The 22,047-nt window shown below is 38.4% G+C and overlaps 1 protein-coding gene across 3 annotated transcripts in view; it reads left to right on the forward strand.

Annotated features, from left to right (window-relative positions):
* LOC134846864 (intraflagellar transport protein 172 homolog) overlaps positions 1 to 22,047 on the forward strand; it is a 162,721-nt gene that overhangs the window by 61,403 nt on the left and 79,271 nt on the right. For all 3 annotated transcript variants that reach the window (XM_063864268.1, XM_063864269.1, XM_063864270.1), the window contains exons 2-5: positions 20,978 to 21,041; positions 21,114 to 21,140; positions 21,232 to 21,384; positions 21,640 to 21,767. In XM_063864268.1, the coding sequence (XP_063720338.1) occupies positions 20,988 to 21,041; positions 21,114 to 21,140; positions 21,232 to 21,384; positions 21,640 to 21,767 (362 nt within the window). In that variant the 5' untranslated portion in view covers positions 20,978 to 20,987. The remainder of the gene's footprint in view (positions 1 to 20,977; positions 21,042 to 21,113; positions 21,141 to 21,231; positions 21,385 to 21,639; positions 21,768 to 22,047) is intronic.

Below are 22,047 nucleotides of genomic sequence, written 5' to 3' on the forward strand. Positions count from 1 at the left end.
CTGATCACCTGATGCCCCGCAACTGAAATTATTGACTGTATTCCGCTTCCTTGTGGCACCATCCCGATCGTCTGCCCAGAAATCACATTTAGTTTCATGCTCAAACTACTCGGTGCTTTTGTTTCTTCGACTTCCGATGCCTCGAAGGCGTTTAGTTTTTCCTGAATTTTCTCATTCTCTAGTTCAAGCTTCACCTTCTGTTCGATCTCCTCGCCACCAATTCCTGCTGGACTCTATTAAGAGCATCCCTCGCGGCTGCCCTATAGTCGATCTTGAAGCCATCCACTGCAGTCATCGGTTCTGGTTCACGAATCTCTTCCGTTACCGCCGGCATCTTCTTCATTGCCAGCTCTTGCAGTTTTTTTGCGTGTCTCCGCTTCACTCAACAGGCGAGCTTTGCTGGCTTTCACGCCCGATAAAGCTTCCCCATGCCTTGGATGCTTGATGTCTGCCACAGCATCCCAGAATTGTGGACAATCCGATTTAAAACGACCTTCCAAGTTACAGAAGAAACACCTTGGGCCGAACTTCGCAATTACTCCTCTCATGAAATCTTCATGATCGACCTCTGATGCATCTTTATCCTCGAAGCTAAAGCCTATTGCTTTCATGCACTGTTTGTAGTTCGGGCATGCCGACACATGATGGTCCGTCGAACTGCAATTTGCACAAGAGCGTCTCTTGTCCATATCGTCCCTTGGTTTGTACCAGTTGTTTCCTTGGTCTGCTGGTCCATTGTTAAAATGGCATAATTGTTTTTGTAATATCCAATGGAGGTTTCAGCAAAAGATAATCTTTTGACTTGAGTCTCAATTCCTCTGGAGTTGGCGCATTGGTTGAGAGTGGTGTGTAATGTGTCGCTAACATTGTTCGAAGCTCTGCCAGGTTCATCTTTCTGTTCGACTTATTTGGTTGGCTAGGCCTTCTCGGCGTCTCCAAATCGTCCAGAAACTTGTCTATCGTCTCATCTTTACGTTGCCTCTGTTTCGCGAACCGCATCATTGCTTGGTGTCCTTGTACCCCTGAGCCAAAATGATTTAACAAGATTTCAAAAAATTTCTCAGCAGTATCCCGCTGGTATTGTTTTTTGGCCATCACACAGTTTAGGGCTGTCCTTCCAAGTTTCTGGTAAGAGCACTGCTTTCTTTTCTTTCTGACAAGTCCTCTTCTTCAAAATGCAGTTTCATCTTTTCTGTCCAGGTATCAATACAGCCATCAGATTCCTCTTTATAGCATCTTGGTTTCTTAAAAACCATTCTAGACTTTTCACTTCGTTCATTGGTTCTAGATAAAATCGTAAGGAATGTTTTTAAAGACCTGTTCAGGTGTTCAAAGGCTGTGGCGATTGATGTAGCATTTCTTGGATGTCCCGCCTGAGTATCATTGCCCCCTGATAAGGGCTCTGGATTTTCCCTCCTGTCCGAATCGCTGGGATTGTTTCTTCCTTGACTCGCATGACTCCTGCTCCTGGAATCACATCTCCCAGTCGCATGTGTATCTTGCGTCGGTCATTCGTTTGAGGTCTGTCTGTTGCCAGTTGAGCTTCCTCTGATGTTCGGGCCCCGTGTTCTAATGTCCTTTGTGGCATAGCTTGATGAACTGCCCCTTCCTCTAGTGGATCCATATGTCCTTCTCCTATTCTGTTGTTCATTGAAGTTCACCCTCGGCTCCCTCCTGGGTTCTCCCGAGTTCAATTCGCCAATTTTTGAACCACTCCTGCTGCCTAGTAGCCCGTCCAACCTATCCATGATAGCCTGAGTTCTCCTTTCCAACATCGCATCTATCTTCATGTCAAGAGTCCCAAGAGTCTGCTCTTGTTGAATTCTCAACTTCTCCATGTCTTCTCTCAATCGTAGCTCTCCCTGCTCAGCTTCCCTCGTCATTCGCGACAAGTTCTTCGCCAAGTGTTCATCCGTTCTCTCTTTGAAGCGTTTTTCGCTTCTACTAACTTTTTGTCTGTTGCGGTTGATCTCTTCCCGCAGATTTTCTCTCTCGACGTGGACTGCCCTTTCTAGTTCACTCATTCTTAGGGACATCTGTTCATTCTGTTCTCCTATGCTGCCCACTATGTTGGTCAAGGCTTCTTCAATTGATGCTCCGTTATCCACTAGTGGCGTCACAAGTGGCAGTGGCACCCTGTTGATCCGAGGTAGCTTGGTGCTGGTCGAGACTCTGGTTTTGATTCTATGCCTGGACGTCTTGTCATGATCCACTTCTGGATCCGCAGGTGCATCACATAGCCCTGTGTTTCTATTCCTCGAAGTTCGCATTTCGGAATTCGCCATATTCACAAAGTCTCCTGACTGACCTGATCCGTTTGTGGTCTTGCTTTTTGTCCTCACGACACCAAACTGGTCCATGGTGCCAGTCTCTATATCGGTGTTTGCATCATTCTCCTGAGTCAAAATATTGAGGTTGACTTGAGATCCAAAGTCATCTTGCTCGTCATCGTCCTCTTCTTCTTCCTGGGTTTCTGCCTCATTGCCTCTACCCGTTCCCATGGTAAATGGGAAGAAGTTTCCGAAAGTGTTCTTCACTCTTTCTGAAAACGATGAGGACGTTGCCGGTTTCTCCGTCACGCCAAGCATCATGTTGTTGTCTGTGGGTGATGTTGTAGTCGCCACATTTTCATTAGAGTTATCGGACAGTTCCGACATCTCTTCTCGGTCCAGAGTCCCGGTGGAAGTGGCAAAATCTTGGCCTTGTTATACCGGAGTAGATTCACTCACCAATCTTCTGTTTCCTCTCCCTTCCGGTCCATGTTCCTCCTGGTTCTCATCCATAGCAGGGTCCGGATGGACCTCTACCTCTAACCTTGCCTTCTGTCCCTCTGATGACTTTTGACTCCTGGTTTCAACCATCATGCCTGAAACTTTCTTCCCTTTGTCGGTCCGGGTTCGTATGATCCTTTCCACAAAAGGGTTTTCTCTGTTTCTCTGGTATGAACTTCCTGGGGCTATCACTTAGTTTAGATATCCTTGACTTGTCTACACTCATTTTGAATTTATCGCTTCTTACTGCCTATACACTCAATTCAATTGCTAGTGTCCTTTTAGTCTGACTACTGATAACAATAATACAACACAATAAATTCCAAAAGTTTCACTTAAATAGTGACCACGAATGCTTGTATATTATCACAGTACAGCGTGTATACAATTTATTCACATAATCGATAATTAGTTGTTAGATATGAAGCTAGCACAGTATGATGATATCAATTTAATTAAAAGGTAGTGTTCCCACTACCCAATCAAGGACAGATATTATTGATTTAAAACCAAAATGAAGAAAAATAAGAATACGATGAAAAACGTATGTGTTTTGTACTTCAGTCAGTCGCAATGTAATAGTCGAATTTGTCTTTTAAAGAAAAAGCTTTCCCTGCTCGGTGCTGCACCAAACAGACAAAACTTTGAAGGCAGTAGTTTTCTCAAGTGGGCGGCTATTGCACCCACCGAGTACTATGTTACCTATCTGCCTTCGGACTGCCCGAGCTAGACCTACTAAAATCCTCAGGGCAGTCACTTTTCCCAAAAACGTATTATGTTACAATCCACACCAATGAATCACGCTCTTTTTAATTTAGACTTAGTGTCGCGAATATCCGAGTTCGGATCTGTTTTGTTTTGGTCTGGTTCTTATTGAAAGGCAAGTTACCAGTGCAGTCACTGATGGCTAGCCTGTGTGCTAATAACCTAATACCTCTCACTTTTTAGTCTTACTTTCGCCTACCTTTAAGTCCTTTAATAAAATAATACCCCTCCGGGTTGGCACAAATAGGACCCTTCCGGACTGGCAGAATCTAGACCCCTCCGGATTGGAACCCCTCTGAGTTAGTTATTATAAGACCCCTCCGGATTTGGACCCCTCCGAATTAGCAACTATAAGACCCCTCCGGATTCGGAACCCTCCTAACTAGAAAAAAAATTTTGACCCTTCCGGATTGGCAAAAACAAGACCCCTCAGGATTGGCAAAAATCGGACCCCTCCGGATTGGCACAAATAGGACCCTTCCGGATTGGCAAAAATAGTACCCCTCCGGATTGGCAAAATCGGGACCCTTCCAGATCGGCAAAAGAGGACCCCTCCGAATTGGCAAAAATCGGACCCCTCCGGATTGGCAAAAATAATACTTCTCCGGATTGGCAAAATTAAGACCCTTCCGGACTGGCTAAATTGGGACCCTTCCGGATTGGCGAAATTGGGACCCTTCCGGATTGGGACCCCTCCGGGTTTGTTAAAATAGCTTTTCAGAGACTTTCAAAATTTTCACCCGATACCCTTCCGGATACGTTCTCCGATGCTATTATGCTGTTTGAACTAACTAGGTAGGGTGTATTTTCTTTCCCAAGACCCTTCCGGATTGAAGCTAAGTCTCTCATTTGACAATTCACCTTAACTGTGAAGGGTCTTATCACTAGCCTAGTTTCGACTCGACTATGGTTTTCTAGTTTCCTTAGCCTTGGTTAGACCTGTTTTGTTTTGGCCTGGTCTTTTATAAAAAGGCAAGTTACCAGTGCAGTCACTGGCTCCTAGCCTGTTTTTTAATAACCTAATACCTTTCACTATTTTCTTTTTATCTGTCTACTTAAGTCTTAACAAAATAGTACCCCTCCGGATTGGCAAAATTGGGACCCTTCCGGATTGGCGAAAGATGATACCCTTCCGGATTGGCAAAAACAAGACCCCTCCGGATTGGCAAGGTTGGTACCCTTCCGGATTGACAAAATTGGGACCCTTCCGGATTGGCAAAAACAAGACCCCTCAGGATTGGCAAAAATCGGACCCCTCCGGATTGGCACAAATAGGACCCTTCCGGATTGGCAAAAATAGTACCCCTCCGGATTGGCAAAATCGGGACCCTTCCAGATCGGCAAAAGAGGACCCCTCCGAATTGGCAAAAATCGGACCCCTCCGGATTGGCAAAAATAATACTTCTCCGGATTGGCAAAATTAAGACCCTTCCGGACTGGCTAAATTGGGACCCTTCCGGATTGGCGAAATTGGGACCCTTCCGGATTGGGACCCCTGCGGGTTTGTTAAAATAGCTTTTCAGAGACTTTCAAAATTTTCACCCGATACCCTTCCGGATACGTTCTCCGATGCTATTATGCTGTTTGAACTAACTAGGTAGGGTGTATTTTCTTTCCCAAGACCCTTCCGGATTGAAGCTAAGCCTCTCATTTGACAATTCACCTTAACTGTGAAGGGTCTTATCACTAGCCTAGTTTCGACTCGACTATGGTTTTCTAGTTTCCTTAGCCTTGGTTAGACCTGTTTTGTTTTGGCCTGGTCTTTTATAAAAAGGCAAGTTACCAGTGCATTCACTGGCTCCTAGCCTGTTTTTTAATAACCTAATACCTTTCACTATTTTCTTTTTATCTGTCTACTTAAGTCTTAACAAAATAGTACCCCTCCGGATTGGCAAAATTGGGACCCTTCCGGATTGGCGAAAGATGATACCCTTCCGGATTGGCAAAAACAAGACCCCTCCGGATTGGCAAGGTTGGTACCCTTCCGGATTGACAAAATTGGGACCCTTCCGGATTGGCAAAAACAAGACCCCTCAGGATTGGCAAAAATCGGACCCCTCCGGATTGGCACAAATAGGACCCTTCCGGATTGGCAAAAATAGTACCCCTCCGGATTGGCAAAATCGGGACCCTTCCAGATCGGCAAAAGAGGACCCCTCCGAATTGGCAAAAATCGGACCCCTCCGGATTGGCAAAAATAATACTTCTCCGGATTGGCAAAATTAAGACCCTTCCGGACTGGCTAAATTGGGACCCTTCCGGATTGGCGAAATTGGGACCCTTCCGGATTGGGACCCCTCCGGGTTTGTTAAAATAGCTTTTCAGAGACTTTCAAAATTTTCACCCGATACCCTTCCGGATACGTTCTCCGATGCTATTATGCTGTTTGAACTAACTAGGTAGGGTGTATTTTCTTTCCCAAGACCCTTCCGGATTGAAGCTAAGTCTCTCATTTGACAATTCACCTTAACTGTGAAGGGTCTTATCACTAGCCTAGTTTCGACTCGACTATGGTTTTCTAGTTTCCTTAGCCTTGGTTAGACCTGTTTTGTTTTGGCCTGGTCTTTTATAAAAAGGCAAGTTACCAGTGCAGTCACTGGCTCCTAGCGTGTTTTTTAATAACCTAATACCTTTCACTATTTTCTTTTTATCTGTCTACTTAAGTCTTAACAAAATAGTACCCCTCCGGATTGGCAAAATTGGGACCCTTCCGGATTGGCGAAAGATGATACCTTTCCGGATTGGCAAAAACAAGACCCCTCCGGATGGGCAAGGTTGGTACCCTTCCGGATTGACAAAATTGGGACCCTTCCGGATTGGCAAAAACAAGACCCCTCAGGATTGGCAAAAATCGGACCCCTCCGGATTGGCACAAATAGGACCCTTCCGGATTGGCAAAAATAGGACCCCTCCGGATTGGCAAAATCGGGACCCTTCCAGATCGGCAAAAGAGGACCCCTCCGAATTGGCAAAAATCGGACCCCTCCGGATTGGCAAAAATAATACTTCTCCGGATTGGCAAAATTAAGACCCTTCCGGACTGGCTAAATTGGGACCCTTCCGGATTGGCGAAATTGGGACCCTTCCGGATTGGGACCCCTCCGGGTTTGTTAAAATAGCTTTTCAGAGACTTTCAAAATTTTCACCCGATACCCTTCCGGATACGTTCTCCGATGCTATTATGCTGTTTGAACTAACTAGGTAGGGTGTATTTTCTTTCCCAAGACCCTTCCGGATTGAAGCTAAGCCTCTCATTTGACAATTCACCTTAACTGTGAAGGGTCTTATCACTAGCCTAGTTTCGACTCGACTATGGTTTTCTAGTTTCCTTAGCCTTCCCTTTTTGTCTAGAACAGCGTAAAATTGCCTTATTTAACCGTTACTACCCTTTGGTAGGAGTGTAAGCGCTTTCCAAAAAAAAATTTAATAAATGTGATGGGTCTACCTTCCCGAATTAGTGAGTTTGCTAAAAACAATCTTAAAAAATTTTCACGCTTACTTTTTTTGACTAATTGATGTTTTTATGAGTAAGCTCATTTAATTTCTGATCTAATGGTACCAAGATCAACTAGATCTGTCCGGTTGTTCCAAAGTTATTAACCAAAACATTTTTTTTCTAAAATCAAAAAATTTTCTCTCTTATAGGTTCCGCCTTAATTTTTTTCGCAATTCGGCTCTTTTTGACCTAAAAAGTATTGATCCGAGCTCAGAAGGCCTATATTTTTCTAGTTCAAGGCAAAAAACCCGATCTAAATTGTTCCAGCTGAAAAATTTGCCAAAAACAATGCTATTTCGACCCTTCCGGATTGACGAATACACTAAATCAAACACGGTAAGTTCGATTTCACTGTAACCCGGAGGTCATCGGCAAACGGGTTTCAAAACCTGTCGATTCACTAGTGAACTTTGTCCGAACAACAGTTTTTACTGTCCCAACTCAAAAGTTTCAAAAAAGTTTCTTATTTTGTTACGTGTCGTTTTTTCAAAAATCAAGAAAATTCGGTTTTTGGTACCTAATTAGTTCCAACCACTTCTGAACTAAAGTTCACCGGTTCTACCTATTATACTAGTACAGTTACGACATAACTCACTAATTTAGCGCTTTTTTCCAATTCACTACCCAATTCAAAAAATATCGATATCTCAAAAATTGCGATTTGTGGGATGGTCAAAATATTGCTAATTTGAACCCCAAAAACCGGTCTGCTTACTGTGTTTTTTACTGAAAAACGGTATAGGAGTATTAATATAGGCTGTATAAATAGTAATACTAAAAATAATATACCCCTCCGGGTTTGTTCAAAAACCGAATTAAGGTGCTTAACTCGGAAATTCGCAGTTCGGTGAAGGGTCACTACAGTGCATTCACTGTCGAGCCCCCCACAGAGTAATATCTTACTTTTTGTACCAAAAGGGATGCAAAACTTTAACGATACCCAACAGTCGATTGTTGTTTTTCTTGAGCCCCTCTTTGTTGCTCCTTGAACTGCTTGCCGGATCAGTCTTCTTCTCTAATCCCGAGACCCCTCAGGATTGAGCGCAAGTTAGCATTAACGTGCTTAAATACTCAAATAACCCTACAGTACAAGCACCACAAGCGGGCCACACAATTGATCGTAACGATCTTAACTGATATAAATGCCTGTAATAACAAAATATCTAACAATAACAAACGGGAGGGTCGGATCACATCTCGTCTGGGGGGATGATTTCTACTGATTTTGTACTTTTTTTACTGTTTTTGGATTTTTCGGTTATTTTTTATGTTTTTTGTTTTTCATAGGTACTATACTACTTTTTATTTGGTTTCTTAAAAATCTTTATGTGTTTTTTGTCAGAGACTTTTCAGGGATCGAGGGGACAGCCAATCCTCTCACCCTTCCTGGAGCGTGAATTTTTGGTGTTAACCAGGTTAAAAGCTACTCACAAGAATCCGGAACGCTTCCACGTTCCGAACTACCCTTCCGCCTCGGTGGTTAGGGCGTTGTTTTGAATATCCGCTCGGCGCGGAGTGCTCGTTAACGGTTCTACCGGTCATGATGTTTAAAAAAATAACACCCAAGAGCGCCATAAAAATAAAAACATCTATGTAACATTCGCCCAGAAGTACATATCGACGGAAAATAAAGCTAGGTTCTAAAACGACTGGCTAGTGTCTAAACACAGCTCCACATGCTTTTCACCGTCTCTGCCAAAACCAGTTCTTTTGGTGGTTTTCCTAATATCGGGTCGACAAAACTTTATTGCTTTCCGGCTTCGACCAGAACGCTCAAATTAACTTAATTATATGCAAAAATAGTGAGCTCATGGCTGGGTCTCAGTATCCCCAGACCACGAGATCACTCCTAAAAACAGGGCTACAACTATTTATTATATTACTATTGTTTCTGTTCAGTAGATAAAAATCATCATCTCCATCGAAGATGGATCAACATTTTCCCTCACTCTTAGCTTCTCGTTCTCTGAAAAAGAATCTGGATGTTAATTAAATTCAATTCAGGACATGACCAGGAAGCTAAAAGTTAATATATAACTGTTTCAGTTCTGGGCCCGAGACCCCTCCGGATTCTCGAATCTGGGGAAATAGTACTCCTATTTCTTTCCGGAAGGCTATACACGCCGTCCCAACACCCTTCCTTTTTCTCGGCTTCTACGTTGTAACGATTGTAGCAGCACAAGCGTTACAACTCGGAATGGTTCCTGACAATCTCCAAGATTAATTCCAATTTGTTGTTGTTTTCTCGCTCGTTGTTTTCTCGCTCGTTGTTTTCTCGCTCGCGCATATATAACAGTTTCAGTTCTGGGCCCGAGACCCCTCCGGATTCTCGAATCTGGGGAAATAGTACTCCTATTTCTTTCCGGAAGGCTAGACACACCGTCCCAACACCCTTGCTTTTTCTCGGCTTCTACGTTGTAACGATTGTAGCAGCACAAGCGTTACAACTCGGAATGATTCCTGACAATCTCCAAGAGTAATTCCAATTTGTTGTTGTTTTCTCGCTCGTAGTTGTTGTTCTGTTTTCGCCGTTTTTGTGTGTGCGAAATAAAAAAAAGTTACGTGTCGTTCATGTCCAAATCTAAATTTTAAAAATTAGCATGTCAGTTAAAACTAACCTTTTCCGATTTGTGTAATCGTTCAAATAACGTCGCTAATCCATTAAAACCATTAATCTTCTCAGTTCGATTTTTTTTCTTTTGATCGATAAAATTCGATTGCGAAACTGCATTTTCGTACATTCTGGTCAAATGTCACAATCAATTTGGAATGAACTAGTTTGCTTTTTACGCGTGTTATAGGTACGCAAATATTCCACTTTATTTATCCCAAAGTGGCCAAATTAGCTCTTTTGGAACGCCTGTAACTTCATGAAAAAAAGAACAATTTATTTGCACATCGAAATTAATTTGAATACACAAGTGTACGCCAAATGTTTACTATCAATTCATAAAAAAATTATAACATCATTAGATACGCATTGTTACAATAAACAAAACAAAGTCTATTACAATTATCAATGAATATTTTTCACCTGAGAGCTTCAAGGTGGTTTCTCTTTAAATGTTATTATATAAACTTGAAGCTTTTCCATGAAACTTTACCATGAGTTGCCACAGAGGGGTCTACTTTAAATAAAAATAAATAATAATTCTTGAAACTTATCTTTGCTTTTTTTAATGATAGTATGTCTTTAAAGTTGACTTTATCATCTGTTAGTTTGTTCCAGATTATGACGGACTTTTTAAATAAGGAATTTTTTTGTATTGCCCATTGTATCTGTCGCCGAAATATATTTTTTTGTTTCTTGTAATAGTATGTATTTGGTGGTTATCATACTCAATGATGTTCTGAACCCAAATTGGGTATTTTTTAGTAATTTTTGGGATATCAGATATTCGTTGATTTGTTTATATTACAATTTTGTGAAAAACTTTTGAGAGAGCCCTTGTTATAGAGATAGGCCTATGATTTTTTCATAGTTCTGGATCCTCTTTTTCGTATATTGGTGTGACAATTGTTTTTTGAGCTTGCAGGGATATGTCTTGTTTTTCAAAAACTCATTGTATAGAAATGTCAGATGAGTGTATATTTCATTGCAGCCATCCTTCAATGCCCAGGCTGGAATTTTGGTTGGAACAGGTGCCTTTCGACCATTTAAACTATGTATTTCTTTTTCACATTCAGCTGATGTGATGAATCGGAATAAAAAATTATTATTATTTTAAATGTTGCATGTAGAAGTTGGTGGATTTTGCCTGATTTTTGAATTTCTCTCATAAAAGCATCCAGAACTTGTAATTTAGCAGGTTCGCCATCTGTAAATTATTGGTTATGAAAGCGCCGAAAGAATTTCTGAGTAATGGAATGAGGTTGGAAGGTTTTTTTGAGGTTCTTGTATCGTTTATTATACTCCATTTCTCGCGTTCGCTTTTTTTCGAGTTAAATAGTTGGGATATGAATTTATCATCTTTGTAGCTTACCTTTGGTTTGTCGTTGCAAATGAAAATAGTTTTCTATGGGGCACATTCTTTAATGGTGTCAGCAATGTTAGATGTGAAGATGCCGAACATTACTTCGGGATTATTATTGCTATAGAAACTTCTCCAATACATAGCTGATAGTTTTTTTTGAATATGTATTCGGAGTAATTGAATTTGTCATATATTTTACTTTTGATTGGTCTTACGTTGTTGTTCAGCTTAAGTTCTGTTATGAATGATGTTTCTTGGTGGTCGGACTTAATTGGTGGTGTGAATACTATTGAATTATTTGTCAGATCTTACATGCCTAGGTCGGTAATAATATAGTCAATTAGTGCTTTCGAGTGAGTAGGTGTTAATTTGTTAGTGACGTCCAGATTATATGGTATTAAGATTGTATCTAAAGACTGTTTGTCGTCTTCGTTGAGATATTTGAGATTGTAATATCCTAGTAAAATTAGGTTTGAATTAAATGACTGTGTATGGTCAATTGATTTGGCTAGATCTTCTAAGAAGTCTGTTTTGTTGTTTCTATTAGGTTTGTAGGCTAGGTTTAATAGAGTGGTTCTATCATTTTTGTTGAGTTCGGCTTTAAATTCTATCCTATCCTAACCAGATGCTATCATACTTTTTGTGCATGTTGTTTAAGTCGCGTCTTACCTTTGGGTTAAGCTTTTTAGGAACCTCTCCACCCTTCATTTTCTTACTTGATTCATAAATTCTATCACATCGGAACAATTTATGTTTGTCATTGTCTATGGCCCATAGTTCATCGTCATTTGTATCAATGAACCATGTCTCAGAAAATCCGAAAATTGTATTATCATTAAAAGTTTTAAAAAGTTGTTTGAGATATGAACGCTTTCTAGCTAAACTTCTACAATTAAGGTGCAGTACTTTTAAGTTGTTGTTGTAAATTTCCAGTTTTTTCGTTATTTGACTGAATTCTATGAAGGGTCCTGGATTTGGGTGGATATCCCCTGATGTTAGGAGAGTTTTATGAAGGGAATTTTCTTGTTTTTTGTAAGTCTTGCTTGTTTTTTTTATATAATAATTGTAATGGTAATAGCTTAAATTATTAAGTATAGTGCAATAATGTTTGTTCGAGTATATTGTGGCAGTCCATGGAAAATTATACTTTCCTTTCTTTTTATTCAGTACCTTTTAAGCTACAAATTGATCGCTTTTGCAGAAGCTGATGACAGATATGCTAGTTAAGACATAAAGTAACAGCACATCGTTTTGTAGAACAATTTTAAATAAAATTACACACAACAGCCGTTTATGAAAAAGATAGTCTTAACTAGCAATATTTAATAATGAAAACCTTGTGAGTAGTTATATGAATACTGGTTACGATTCAGATTATGGTTATAATTACTATCACAGTCCCATGAGTTGTTGTTGAAATTATTTTGACCAATTTGTCGGCCATGGCCAGTTTGTCGGCCATATGGGTGCATGCGATTGTTACTAAAGGGTCGATTGGTAGACTTATAAACATTATTATGTTGATAATTGCGAGGCAATTTTTTGTTGAAATTTGCTTTACCAGTATAATCAGGGGCTGTTTTTAGCCTCGGGAGTTTACTTGAGTGTTTGAACACGTATGAGCCGAGGCAATTGCGCAAAAATCGTATACCTAATTCATCGTTCAGGTGTATAGTGTCAAAATATAAATTCTGATATTGTGCCATTCAGCCAGATTGGCACAGCATAACCGGCAGAACACGAAGTTAGAATTAGAGGCCTTAGCGATTGAAAATTGTTGCAAAGAAGGGTCAGAATATTCTGGAATTTTAATTTTCAAAAATTCGAATAGTGACGTCACATTTTTGAGAAATGCTAAAACGGCCATTTCGAGTCGAAAAAGTGACGAAAAAGAGAACAACAGCTGAAATAGTGAAAAACAGTAGAACGGAACGAGAGAAAAAATGAAGCCTTTTATCGTGACGATCACGCACGATAAGACAGCTAAATAGAGACAACAGGCGGAAAGGAGACTTCAGTGGGGAAGGAGTAAAGAGCAGTACCCTCCCGTGCCACGAATTGGGAGTAATAACAACGTTGTTACAGTGAAATCACGGAATCGGAGGCTCGGCCCCCCAGAGACAGTATATGGTGAAGGACTATAAAGAACTGACTTTTTAGCTACTCTGATGCCATAAAACTTTGAGATAACACCGGTAATATTTGATATTTTAGAATATGAGTAGCTAGAAAGAGGAAAGGGTCAACCCATCTCCAATGGATTTAATATAGAACTGTCACCAAAAACATAGTAAAATAGGATATTCGGGGCGTGATTTTATTAGCAATCACGTAGTCTGAGGAGCCGAGACCCAGCTATGTGGTTGTCTTCGCATGGAAACGAAAGCTGATTAAGAGTCGATTGACTGATGGCCTGAAAATAGTAACTTTCTACTTAGCCCTAGACAGACCAGAAAATCAACTGGCTAGTGTAACAGTCGCCTACTTACGTGACATATGAGGTTAAAGAAAAATAGGCCCTATAACCATTGGCTCAAGAGTCAGGGACACTATCTCTTGTGTTTTTCCACCTCGAACGGTCGGAGCCAATTCGGTTCACTTGCGACATGAGACTAAAAAACGTTACAGCTTAAAGGCCACTACCAAAATACCCCCCCACTCAAGAAAAAAGGAACATCTTCATACTTAGGTCTCAAAATACCCAAAATACGCGCGAACGCCGTTAAAAACAGGGTTGAAACTGTCCGTACAGTTACTTTTTATTAGACAGTGGAACTTTGATCCATTTCAGATGGATCAACCTAAAACTCTCCTTACCTCAACATAAAAATCATAAAACACACTCAAGAAAACTAAATTGAGTACTCACATATCGGCACACTCGAGAATTTGAGGTAACTAAATTAATAAGCAACTTGAGAATAAATGGGGAATTAAGTTTGACTCAATAAGTTCTAATCGTAGTCTGAGGATCCGAGACCCAGCTATGTGGTTGTGTTCGCATGGAAACGAAAGCTGAAAAAGAGTCGTTTGACTGATGGCGTGAAAATAGTAACTTTTTACTTAGCCCTAGACAGACCAGAAAATCAACTGGCTACACTAGAAGTTCTGAGATTTTCAGTTTTCGCGAGAAAGTTGAGCATGACAGGCTCAATTCGAATTTTTGAAAAATTACATTTCACCCCAAAGTTACGTTGTCCGTATTCCTCAAGTTCAAACTTCCAAATATGACCGACGGTGGAAAACGAGTAGGATTTAGGTAACTGACGCCGGCCAGTCGAGTCATTAATAGGTACTTTTTTTACGCTCCGTGTAGTATTTGGGCGAATGTTACATAGACGTTTTTATGGCGCTCCTGGGTGGGCCTGTTAAAGGCAAAGACCATCATGGTCATCAAACGTTTCAGCGTATGCCCGAGTTAGGGGCCTTAATGACCTTTGTTGTATTAGGTGGAAGGTGCCGACCCTCCGCCTAGTACTATTTAGCTTTTAATTTAGTTAAGACCGAAATTCCCGGTGGCCGGAGGGTTAGGTGGGAAGTCATGAGCCCGCTGATCCAAAGGTCCCGGGACCAAAAACAATTAAAGAGAAAGCGTAAAACCAAACAAAAATAGTGTATAACCAAGAAAAGCCAAAAACAAATTTATGTGAAAAAAAAGAGTACAAAAAACAGTAAAAAATCCAAAAAAGGCCAAAAACAATAAAAAAAACTTAAAGTGACAGTTTATATGTTATTTACGGACGAGATGTGATCTGACCTTCCTATTTGTTGCTGTTTCTGATTGATTTATGTCATTTCTGATAGAAAGATTGAGTGTTTTGGTGGCGTGTTAGGTACCCTCACTTGAGTGTTATTTGAGTATTTAAGCACGTTAATGGTAATTTTGTCGGTGACCGGAGAGTAGAGTGGCAAGCTGACCGACGTGTTCCAGACTCAACGGGGACATCAGGGACAACATCCATAACGACTGTTGGGTATCGTTGACACAGTTTTAGTATCGTTCGGGTACTATTGCCTTAAAACTTAAGTGGTGGGGGGCACGATTGGCGCGGTCCGATTGTACCCTCAATCTAATGCGAATTTCCGAGTCAAGGGTCTCAATTCGGGTATTTTGGTGCAAAGGATGGTATAGTAGTATTGATTAACGATTACTAATATATTATTATCCTTACTATATATTATATGTTATAAGAAACTTAAAATGTTAATTCAAACGTTTTCGCACATTCTGTGCATCATCAGGATTAAAATTTTTATACAATGTTTACAAAACGATCGAAGATCTGAAAAATGAGAAACGTGTCTAAAAAGGCTCTAAAACTTTTTAACCAATCAAATTTGAACAACTGTAATTACATAATATAATTACGTAAACATGAATAACATTTTCCTGGAAATTTCTGAGATTTTTTAGTTTTTTCTGGTTATAAAATTTCAATTTATGCACATTTTTGATTTTGACATGTCAGTTTCTTAAATTTTAACCATGTTATACATAGACTATAATTTTGGTGTTAATTCCCGGCTCCTGAATTCATCTCGTGTGTTGATCTTCGGCCTCTCCCTCCAAATATACAAAGCCTCTAGTGTCAGTAGCTTATGAGTGTTGGCTGTTTGGTCTATAATCTCTGACTTCAGCTCAGCAGTACCGCCTACCTCCTTATTACATTCTAACAAGTGTTGTCCAACTGGGGAGTCCCCTTTGCGGTGTTCATCGACTCATTTTTCGGTGCTCATCGTAACTCATTTTTCAGATCTTTGATCGTTTTGTAAATATTGTAGAAAAATTTTAATCCTGATGATGCACAGAATGTGCGAAAACGTTTGAATTAACATTTTAAATTTCTTATTCCATTTTTGTTAAATTCTTACTATATATTACTTAATTCCTATTTAGACTCGAGAAACACCTCAATTCTTCTTGGCTAAATTTTTTGCAAATGGATGCAAATGACAGGTAACTGGAAGGACAGTTTTTGATAATGATTTCAGATCCTGTATTTCTGCTAAATAATTTAATATAGTGCTGAGATAGCTTTCTTTTTCTGCAAATTAATTTTATTTTTCTGCTGAATAACTTTCTTCTGTAAATTTAAGTTTCTTTTTTCCTTTCTCAAATTTATTTTGTTCGCTCGTCTGATTCGATCAAGCAATGATTCCCTGTACTGCTGATAAATTAGATCTGCTAAAAATATTTTTTTTTCTGCAAAATAATTTTCTTTTTCTGCTGGATAATTTTTCTGCAAAACAGTTTTCTTTTCTGTTGAATAGCTATGATTTTCTTTTTCTTCTAAATTGTTTTTCTGTAACTGTCCTTTTCTTTAACCAAGTTCGGTTTTTTTAATACAGCTTTTCGAATAAAGCATGTATGGAATTTTCCAAATTTAGGGTTTGATAATTTAATGCACAGATGTTTTGTTTTGATTCGAATAAATTTTCTAGTTCAGACTAATCTCTATCTAAACGACATTATTTTTGTTTTCAGAGAATTTTTATTTAGTGTTTGAAGGTCAGAAAGATCAAAGGCGAAAATAATGAAAAAAGAGCAAAAAAGCGTTTTTTAACCTTCGATTTTTATCATTCTTCATTCTTTTAACCTTCATGAAGAATGATCACAGTTGAAAAAATTGTTTAAAGAGGAGCTTAGGATAACAATATCTCACAGATGGTACAAAATGTTTGTCAAAAACGCTTAGCTAAAAAAATTGACAATTCGAAAATTGACTGGATAAAAAAACCACACCAAGCATAAGTTTTCTCCGCACTTTCTTCGAAAGTCGGATCGAAAATGTTATCCTGATTTCAGCAGTGACGTCGTTCACTGCTTCTGCCTGTGATTTAGTAATTTTGCAGGGTTCGGCCGATAGCCTTTAAGAATTAACTGGTTCGTTGACCCGCTTTTACGATAGAGCCTTTGGCTTTGGTAGTGACGGTTAAAAGCACGACAGGCTTTATCAAGATGGTAGTCAATCATTATAAGGCTTAACTCTACTTTCCGTCGAGTTGATTCAAGAGTCGTTGTTACTATGTCTTGAGCTACAAAGTTCATTTACTTGAGCAATCTCTGTCTGATTATTTGTAATTTAAAATATAACTGTTCTACAAAGCGATATGCTGTTACCTTTTGCCTTAACTAGCATATCTGTCATCAGCTTCTGCGAAAGCGATCAATTTGTAGCTTATGAGGTACTGAATAAAAGAAAAGGAAAGTATCTGTTTCCATGGGTTGCCACAATATACTCGAACAAATATTATTGCACTATACTTAATAATATAAGCTATTACTATTACAATTATTATATAAAAAACACAAGCAAGACTTATAAAAAACAAGAAAGGTCCAGTCATAAAACTCTCCTAAAATCAGGGGATATCCACCCAAATCCTGGACCCTTCATGGAATTCAGTCAAACAAAGAAAAAACTGGAAAACTACAACAACAACTTAAAAGTGCTACATCTTAATTGTAGAAGTTTAGCTAGAAAGCGTTCAGATATCAAACAACTTATCAAAACTTTTAATGATAATACAATTTTCGGATTTTCTGAGACATGGTTCAATGATACAAGTGACGATAAACTATGGGCCATAGACATTGACAAACATAAGTTGTTCCGATGTGATAGAATTTATGAATCAAGTAAAAAATTGAAGGGTGGAGGGGTCATGTTACTGGTTCCTAAAAAGTTAAACCCAAAAGTAAGACATGACTTAAACAACATGCACAAAAAGTATGATAGCATCTGGATAGAACTTAAAGCCGGACTCAACAAAAATGATAGAACCGCTCTATTAAACCTAGCCTACAATCCTAATAGAAACAACAAAACAGACAGATCTAGCCAAATCAATTGACCATGCGCAGTCATTTAATTCAAACCTAATTTTACTATGAGAATACAATCTCAACTAACTCAACGAAGACGACAAACAGTCTTTAGATACAATCCTAATACCATATAATCTGGACGTCACTAACAAATTAACACCTACTCACTCAAAAGCACTAATTGACTATATTATCACCGACCTAGGCATGTAAGATCTGACAAATAATTCAATAGTATTCACACCACCAATTAAGACCTCCCACCAAGCAACAGCATTTATTACAGAACTTAAGTTGAACAACAACGTAAGACCAATCAAAAGTAAAATATATGACAAATCCAATTAATCCGATTACAATTTCAAAAAAAAACTATCAGCTATGTTTTGGAGAAGTTTCTATAGCAATAATAATCCCGAAATAATGCTCGACATCTTCACATCTAACATTGCTGACACCATTAAAGAATGTGCCCCACAGAAGAATAATTTCATTCGCAACGACAAACCAAAGGTAAACTACGAAGATGATAAATTTATATCCCAACTGTTTAACTCGAAAAAAGCGAACGCAAAAAATGGAGTATAATAAACGATACAAGAAACTCAAAAAAATCTTCCAACCTCATTCCATTACTTAGAAACTCCTTCGGCAATTTCATAACCAATAATTTACAGATGGCGAACCTGCTAAACTACAAGTTCTCAACTCTTGGATGCTTTTATGAGAAAAATTCAAAAATCAGGCAAAGTCCACCGACTTCTACATGCAGGGTTCAAAATAATGTTAAATTTTCATTCCGATTCATCACATCAGCTGAATGTAAAAAAAAATACATAATTTAAGTGGTCAAAAGGCACCAGTTTCATCCAAAATTCCAGCCTGGGCGTTGAAGGATGGCTGCAATGAAATATACACACATCTGACATTTCTACACAACGAGTTTTTGAAAAACAAGAATTATCCTTGCAAGCTCAAAAAACAATTGTCACACCAATATACAAAAAAGAGGATCCAGAACTATGAGAAAATTATAGGCCTATCTCTATAACTGTGGCTCTCTCAAAAGTTTTTGAAAAATTGTTAAAAAATCAACGAATATCTGATATCCCAAAAATTACTAAGTAATACCCATTTTGGGTTCAGAACATCATATTCAACAATCGACGCTTTTCTTTATTGCACTGAAGCATTCAGAAAAGCAATAGACAACAACAAAACTGTAGCATGTTCCTTACTGGATCTCTCTTAAGCGTTTGATTCTATTGATCATACTTATCTTAAACAGAAACTAAAAGGGTTAAACTTTTCCGAAGAAGCTATAGAAATGATCAATTCCTTTATCACCAACCGAAGCCAGAAAACAATTGTTAACAACACCGAATCCGATTGGATTGCACTTGAGCAGGGTGTACCAAAGGGCACTGTCTTTGGCCCTCTAATATTCAATCTCTACATTAACGATCTCAACAAACAAATTGACAAAACATGTAACATAGTTCAATATGCGGATGATACATTACTATTCTGTGAAAATAACGATCCACAAAAAGCTATTAAAGCACTCGAAGCCAATTGCAGTCTGTTGCAAATTATTTTTTAGAACACTCACTTCAATTGAATGCAAAAAAAAACAGAACTCAGCGTTTTCAGCAAAAAACATTCAAGGAAAAAGGATGAAAAGTATACTATAACTCTAGATGATAAAATAATTAAGGAAAAAACCAAAGTTAAATACCTAGGAGTAGTTTTAGATCAGTTTCTCACAATCCAAGATGAAATCAAAAAGATTCTCAGGAAAATGGCATGCGGAATAAAAACACTTCACCAATCATAAAGCCATTGCCAGTGAAAACAAGACTCTTGATAATGCATGCACTGGTAATTAGTCATTTGCATTACCCAGCAATTCTTTTCATTGGAATATCCGCTAACCTAATGATATCTCTGGAAAAACAGTTAAGCTGGGCAGTAAAAACTTGCTGCGATCGTGCAAAATACGACTCATCTTCAGACTTGAAGCTAAAACACACTATTTTACCAGTAACAATGTTTCTGGACTATAAAATATTGTCTTTTTTGGAAAATACAACATCAGTTATTGCCAGCCTATTATATCATTGAGTATGATAACCATCAAATAGATATTAATACAAGAAACAAAAAATTATATTTCGGCGACAGATACAATGGGCAATACATAGAAAATTCCTGCTTTAAAAAGTCCGTCATAATCTGGAACAAACTAACAGATGATAAAGTCAACTTTAAAGACATAGTAACATACAGAAAAGCAAAGATAAAATTCAACAATTATTATTTATTATTATTTAAAGAAGACCCCTCTGTGGCAACTCATGGTAAAGTTTCATGGAAAAGCTTCAAGTTTATATAATAACATTTATATATAAACCACCTTGAAGCTCTCAGGTGAAAAGTAATCATCGATGATTGTAATAGATTTTGTTTTGTTTATTGTTGTTGTAACTATGTGTATCTAATGATGTTATAATATTTTTATGAACTGATAGAAAAAAAACAGAAAACATTTGACATACACTTGGTATTGAAATTACTTTCGATGTGCAATTAAAGTGTTTTTTTTTTGTTTTTTTTTATTATCTCTGTGAGATAGTTTGAGTTTTATGTTGATCGATCTGAACTGGATGAGATGCACACTGACTAGTAAAAACTATAATACTTACTCGAGTTTCTTAACCCTGTTTTGAAAGGCGTTCGTGTGTTTTCGATATGAAAAGACTTGATCATGGGAATGTGCTTATTTCAATCTAGAGTGGTGGTATTTTGGTAAAAGCCTTTAGCTGTTACGATATCAAAGTTTGTCAGTTTGAGGTGTAAAAGGACAAGAGATAGTGTCTCTGGCTCTTGAGCCAATGGCTTCAGAACCTATCATTCTTCACCTCGTAAAATTGTGTGAATTACTGCTACATTTATTGTTTTCAGTTCAGTTAGTAGTGATCATACAGGCAATCTTGCGCCTTTTTTAATCCGCTCTTGCTGTATTCCCTTTCAACTTGTCAAAATAGTTGTCAAGCATTGTGAGATTTTACAGGTGTCAAATTCAGGGCTGTTTGGGCTCGTCTGTTGTTTATACCGTAATCGTTAGTCTTCCAGGAGTTTTTAGATACACAATGGCAAATTACGAGCTAAAACTCAAATACTGCAAAAATATTTCCAATCCATCGGTAACGTATTTAAGTTCGTGTTTGAAATAATTTTCCTTTTATGCATATATCAACGACAATTTTCTGTTTCAGCGATCAGGAGAATCCAGTCTCGACATTGTAAGTGGCATTTTTTTATTGGAATCTAACTGAACGTTTTTTTTTCTGATAAGAGTTGGGTTTGAGATTGAAAATGATGATTTTATTATAGTCGGATGGAGCAGTCAAAATTCAAGCAGCCGCCTGGTCTCATGATGGAAAATTGTTTGCATTTGTCAATGCCGCAAAGCGGTTGTTTATTTACGATGCTGAAGATTTATCGAGTCACAAAGAAGTCTTCACTCTAAAGGCTAGAGAGAAAAACGTAAGAAAACTACAACTCGAACTGAAATTTTAAAGTAATCTTCTAGGCTGTTTGTTATGACCGGAATTCATTGAGCAGCTTTGAGTGTTAGCTGGTGTAGTATAAATCTATTCTTTGAGAAAGAGTAATCAAACATGATAGATTTTGTCACCAAATTGGCTGTTGGAAAAAATCAGTTTAAAAATGTTGACGGATTTATTCAGTTTCATTTTTACTTGCAGATGTTGTGCTAACTTTATAATGTTTGGCTTTTAGACTTTGTTTGGAAATCAGTCATTTGTGGTAAAAGGAATTGCCTTCCATCCGAGTGGAACAAAGATCGCGATAGCTCAGTCAGACGATGTCGTCTTCATGTATAAATTCCAATCGGCGCCTGGAGTTTGGTAAGACACCAAGAAGTTGTGCCAGAGTTTTTTTCTTTCCAAAATATACTTAGCAGCAAAAAGTTCGGACAGACAGAATTAATAAAAATGAGCAATCAGTGCTTTTCGACGTTTTTTTTTGCATGCAAAATGTGAAACCGAACAACCTTGAGTTTTTTGTCAGACCAAATTCAAAATGCGAGGTCGTCGATTATCCGATGATTATGCAAGCCTAATTTTTAAATACTGCGATGAAATTCCAGATTTTACAATAAAACATTTAGCAAAATTAGTTAAAAAG

Source organism: Symsagittifera roscoffensis, chromosome 5 (genome assembly GCF_963678635.1).
Source record: "Symsagittifera roscoffensis chromosome 5, txSymRosc1.1, whole genome shotgun sequence".
Classification (NCBI taxonomy): Eukaryota; Metazoa; Xenacoelomorpha; order Acoela; family Convolutidae; genus Symsagittifera; species Symsagittifera roscoffensis.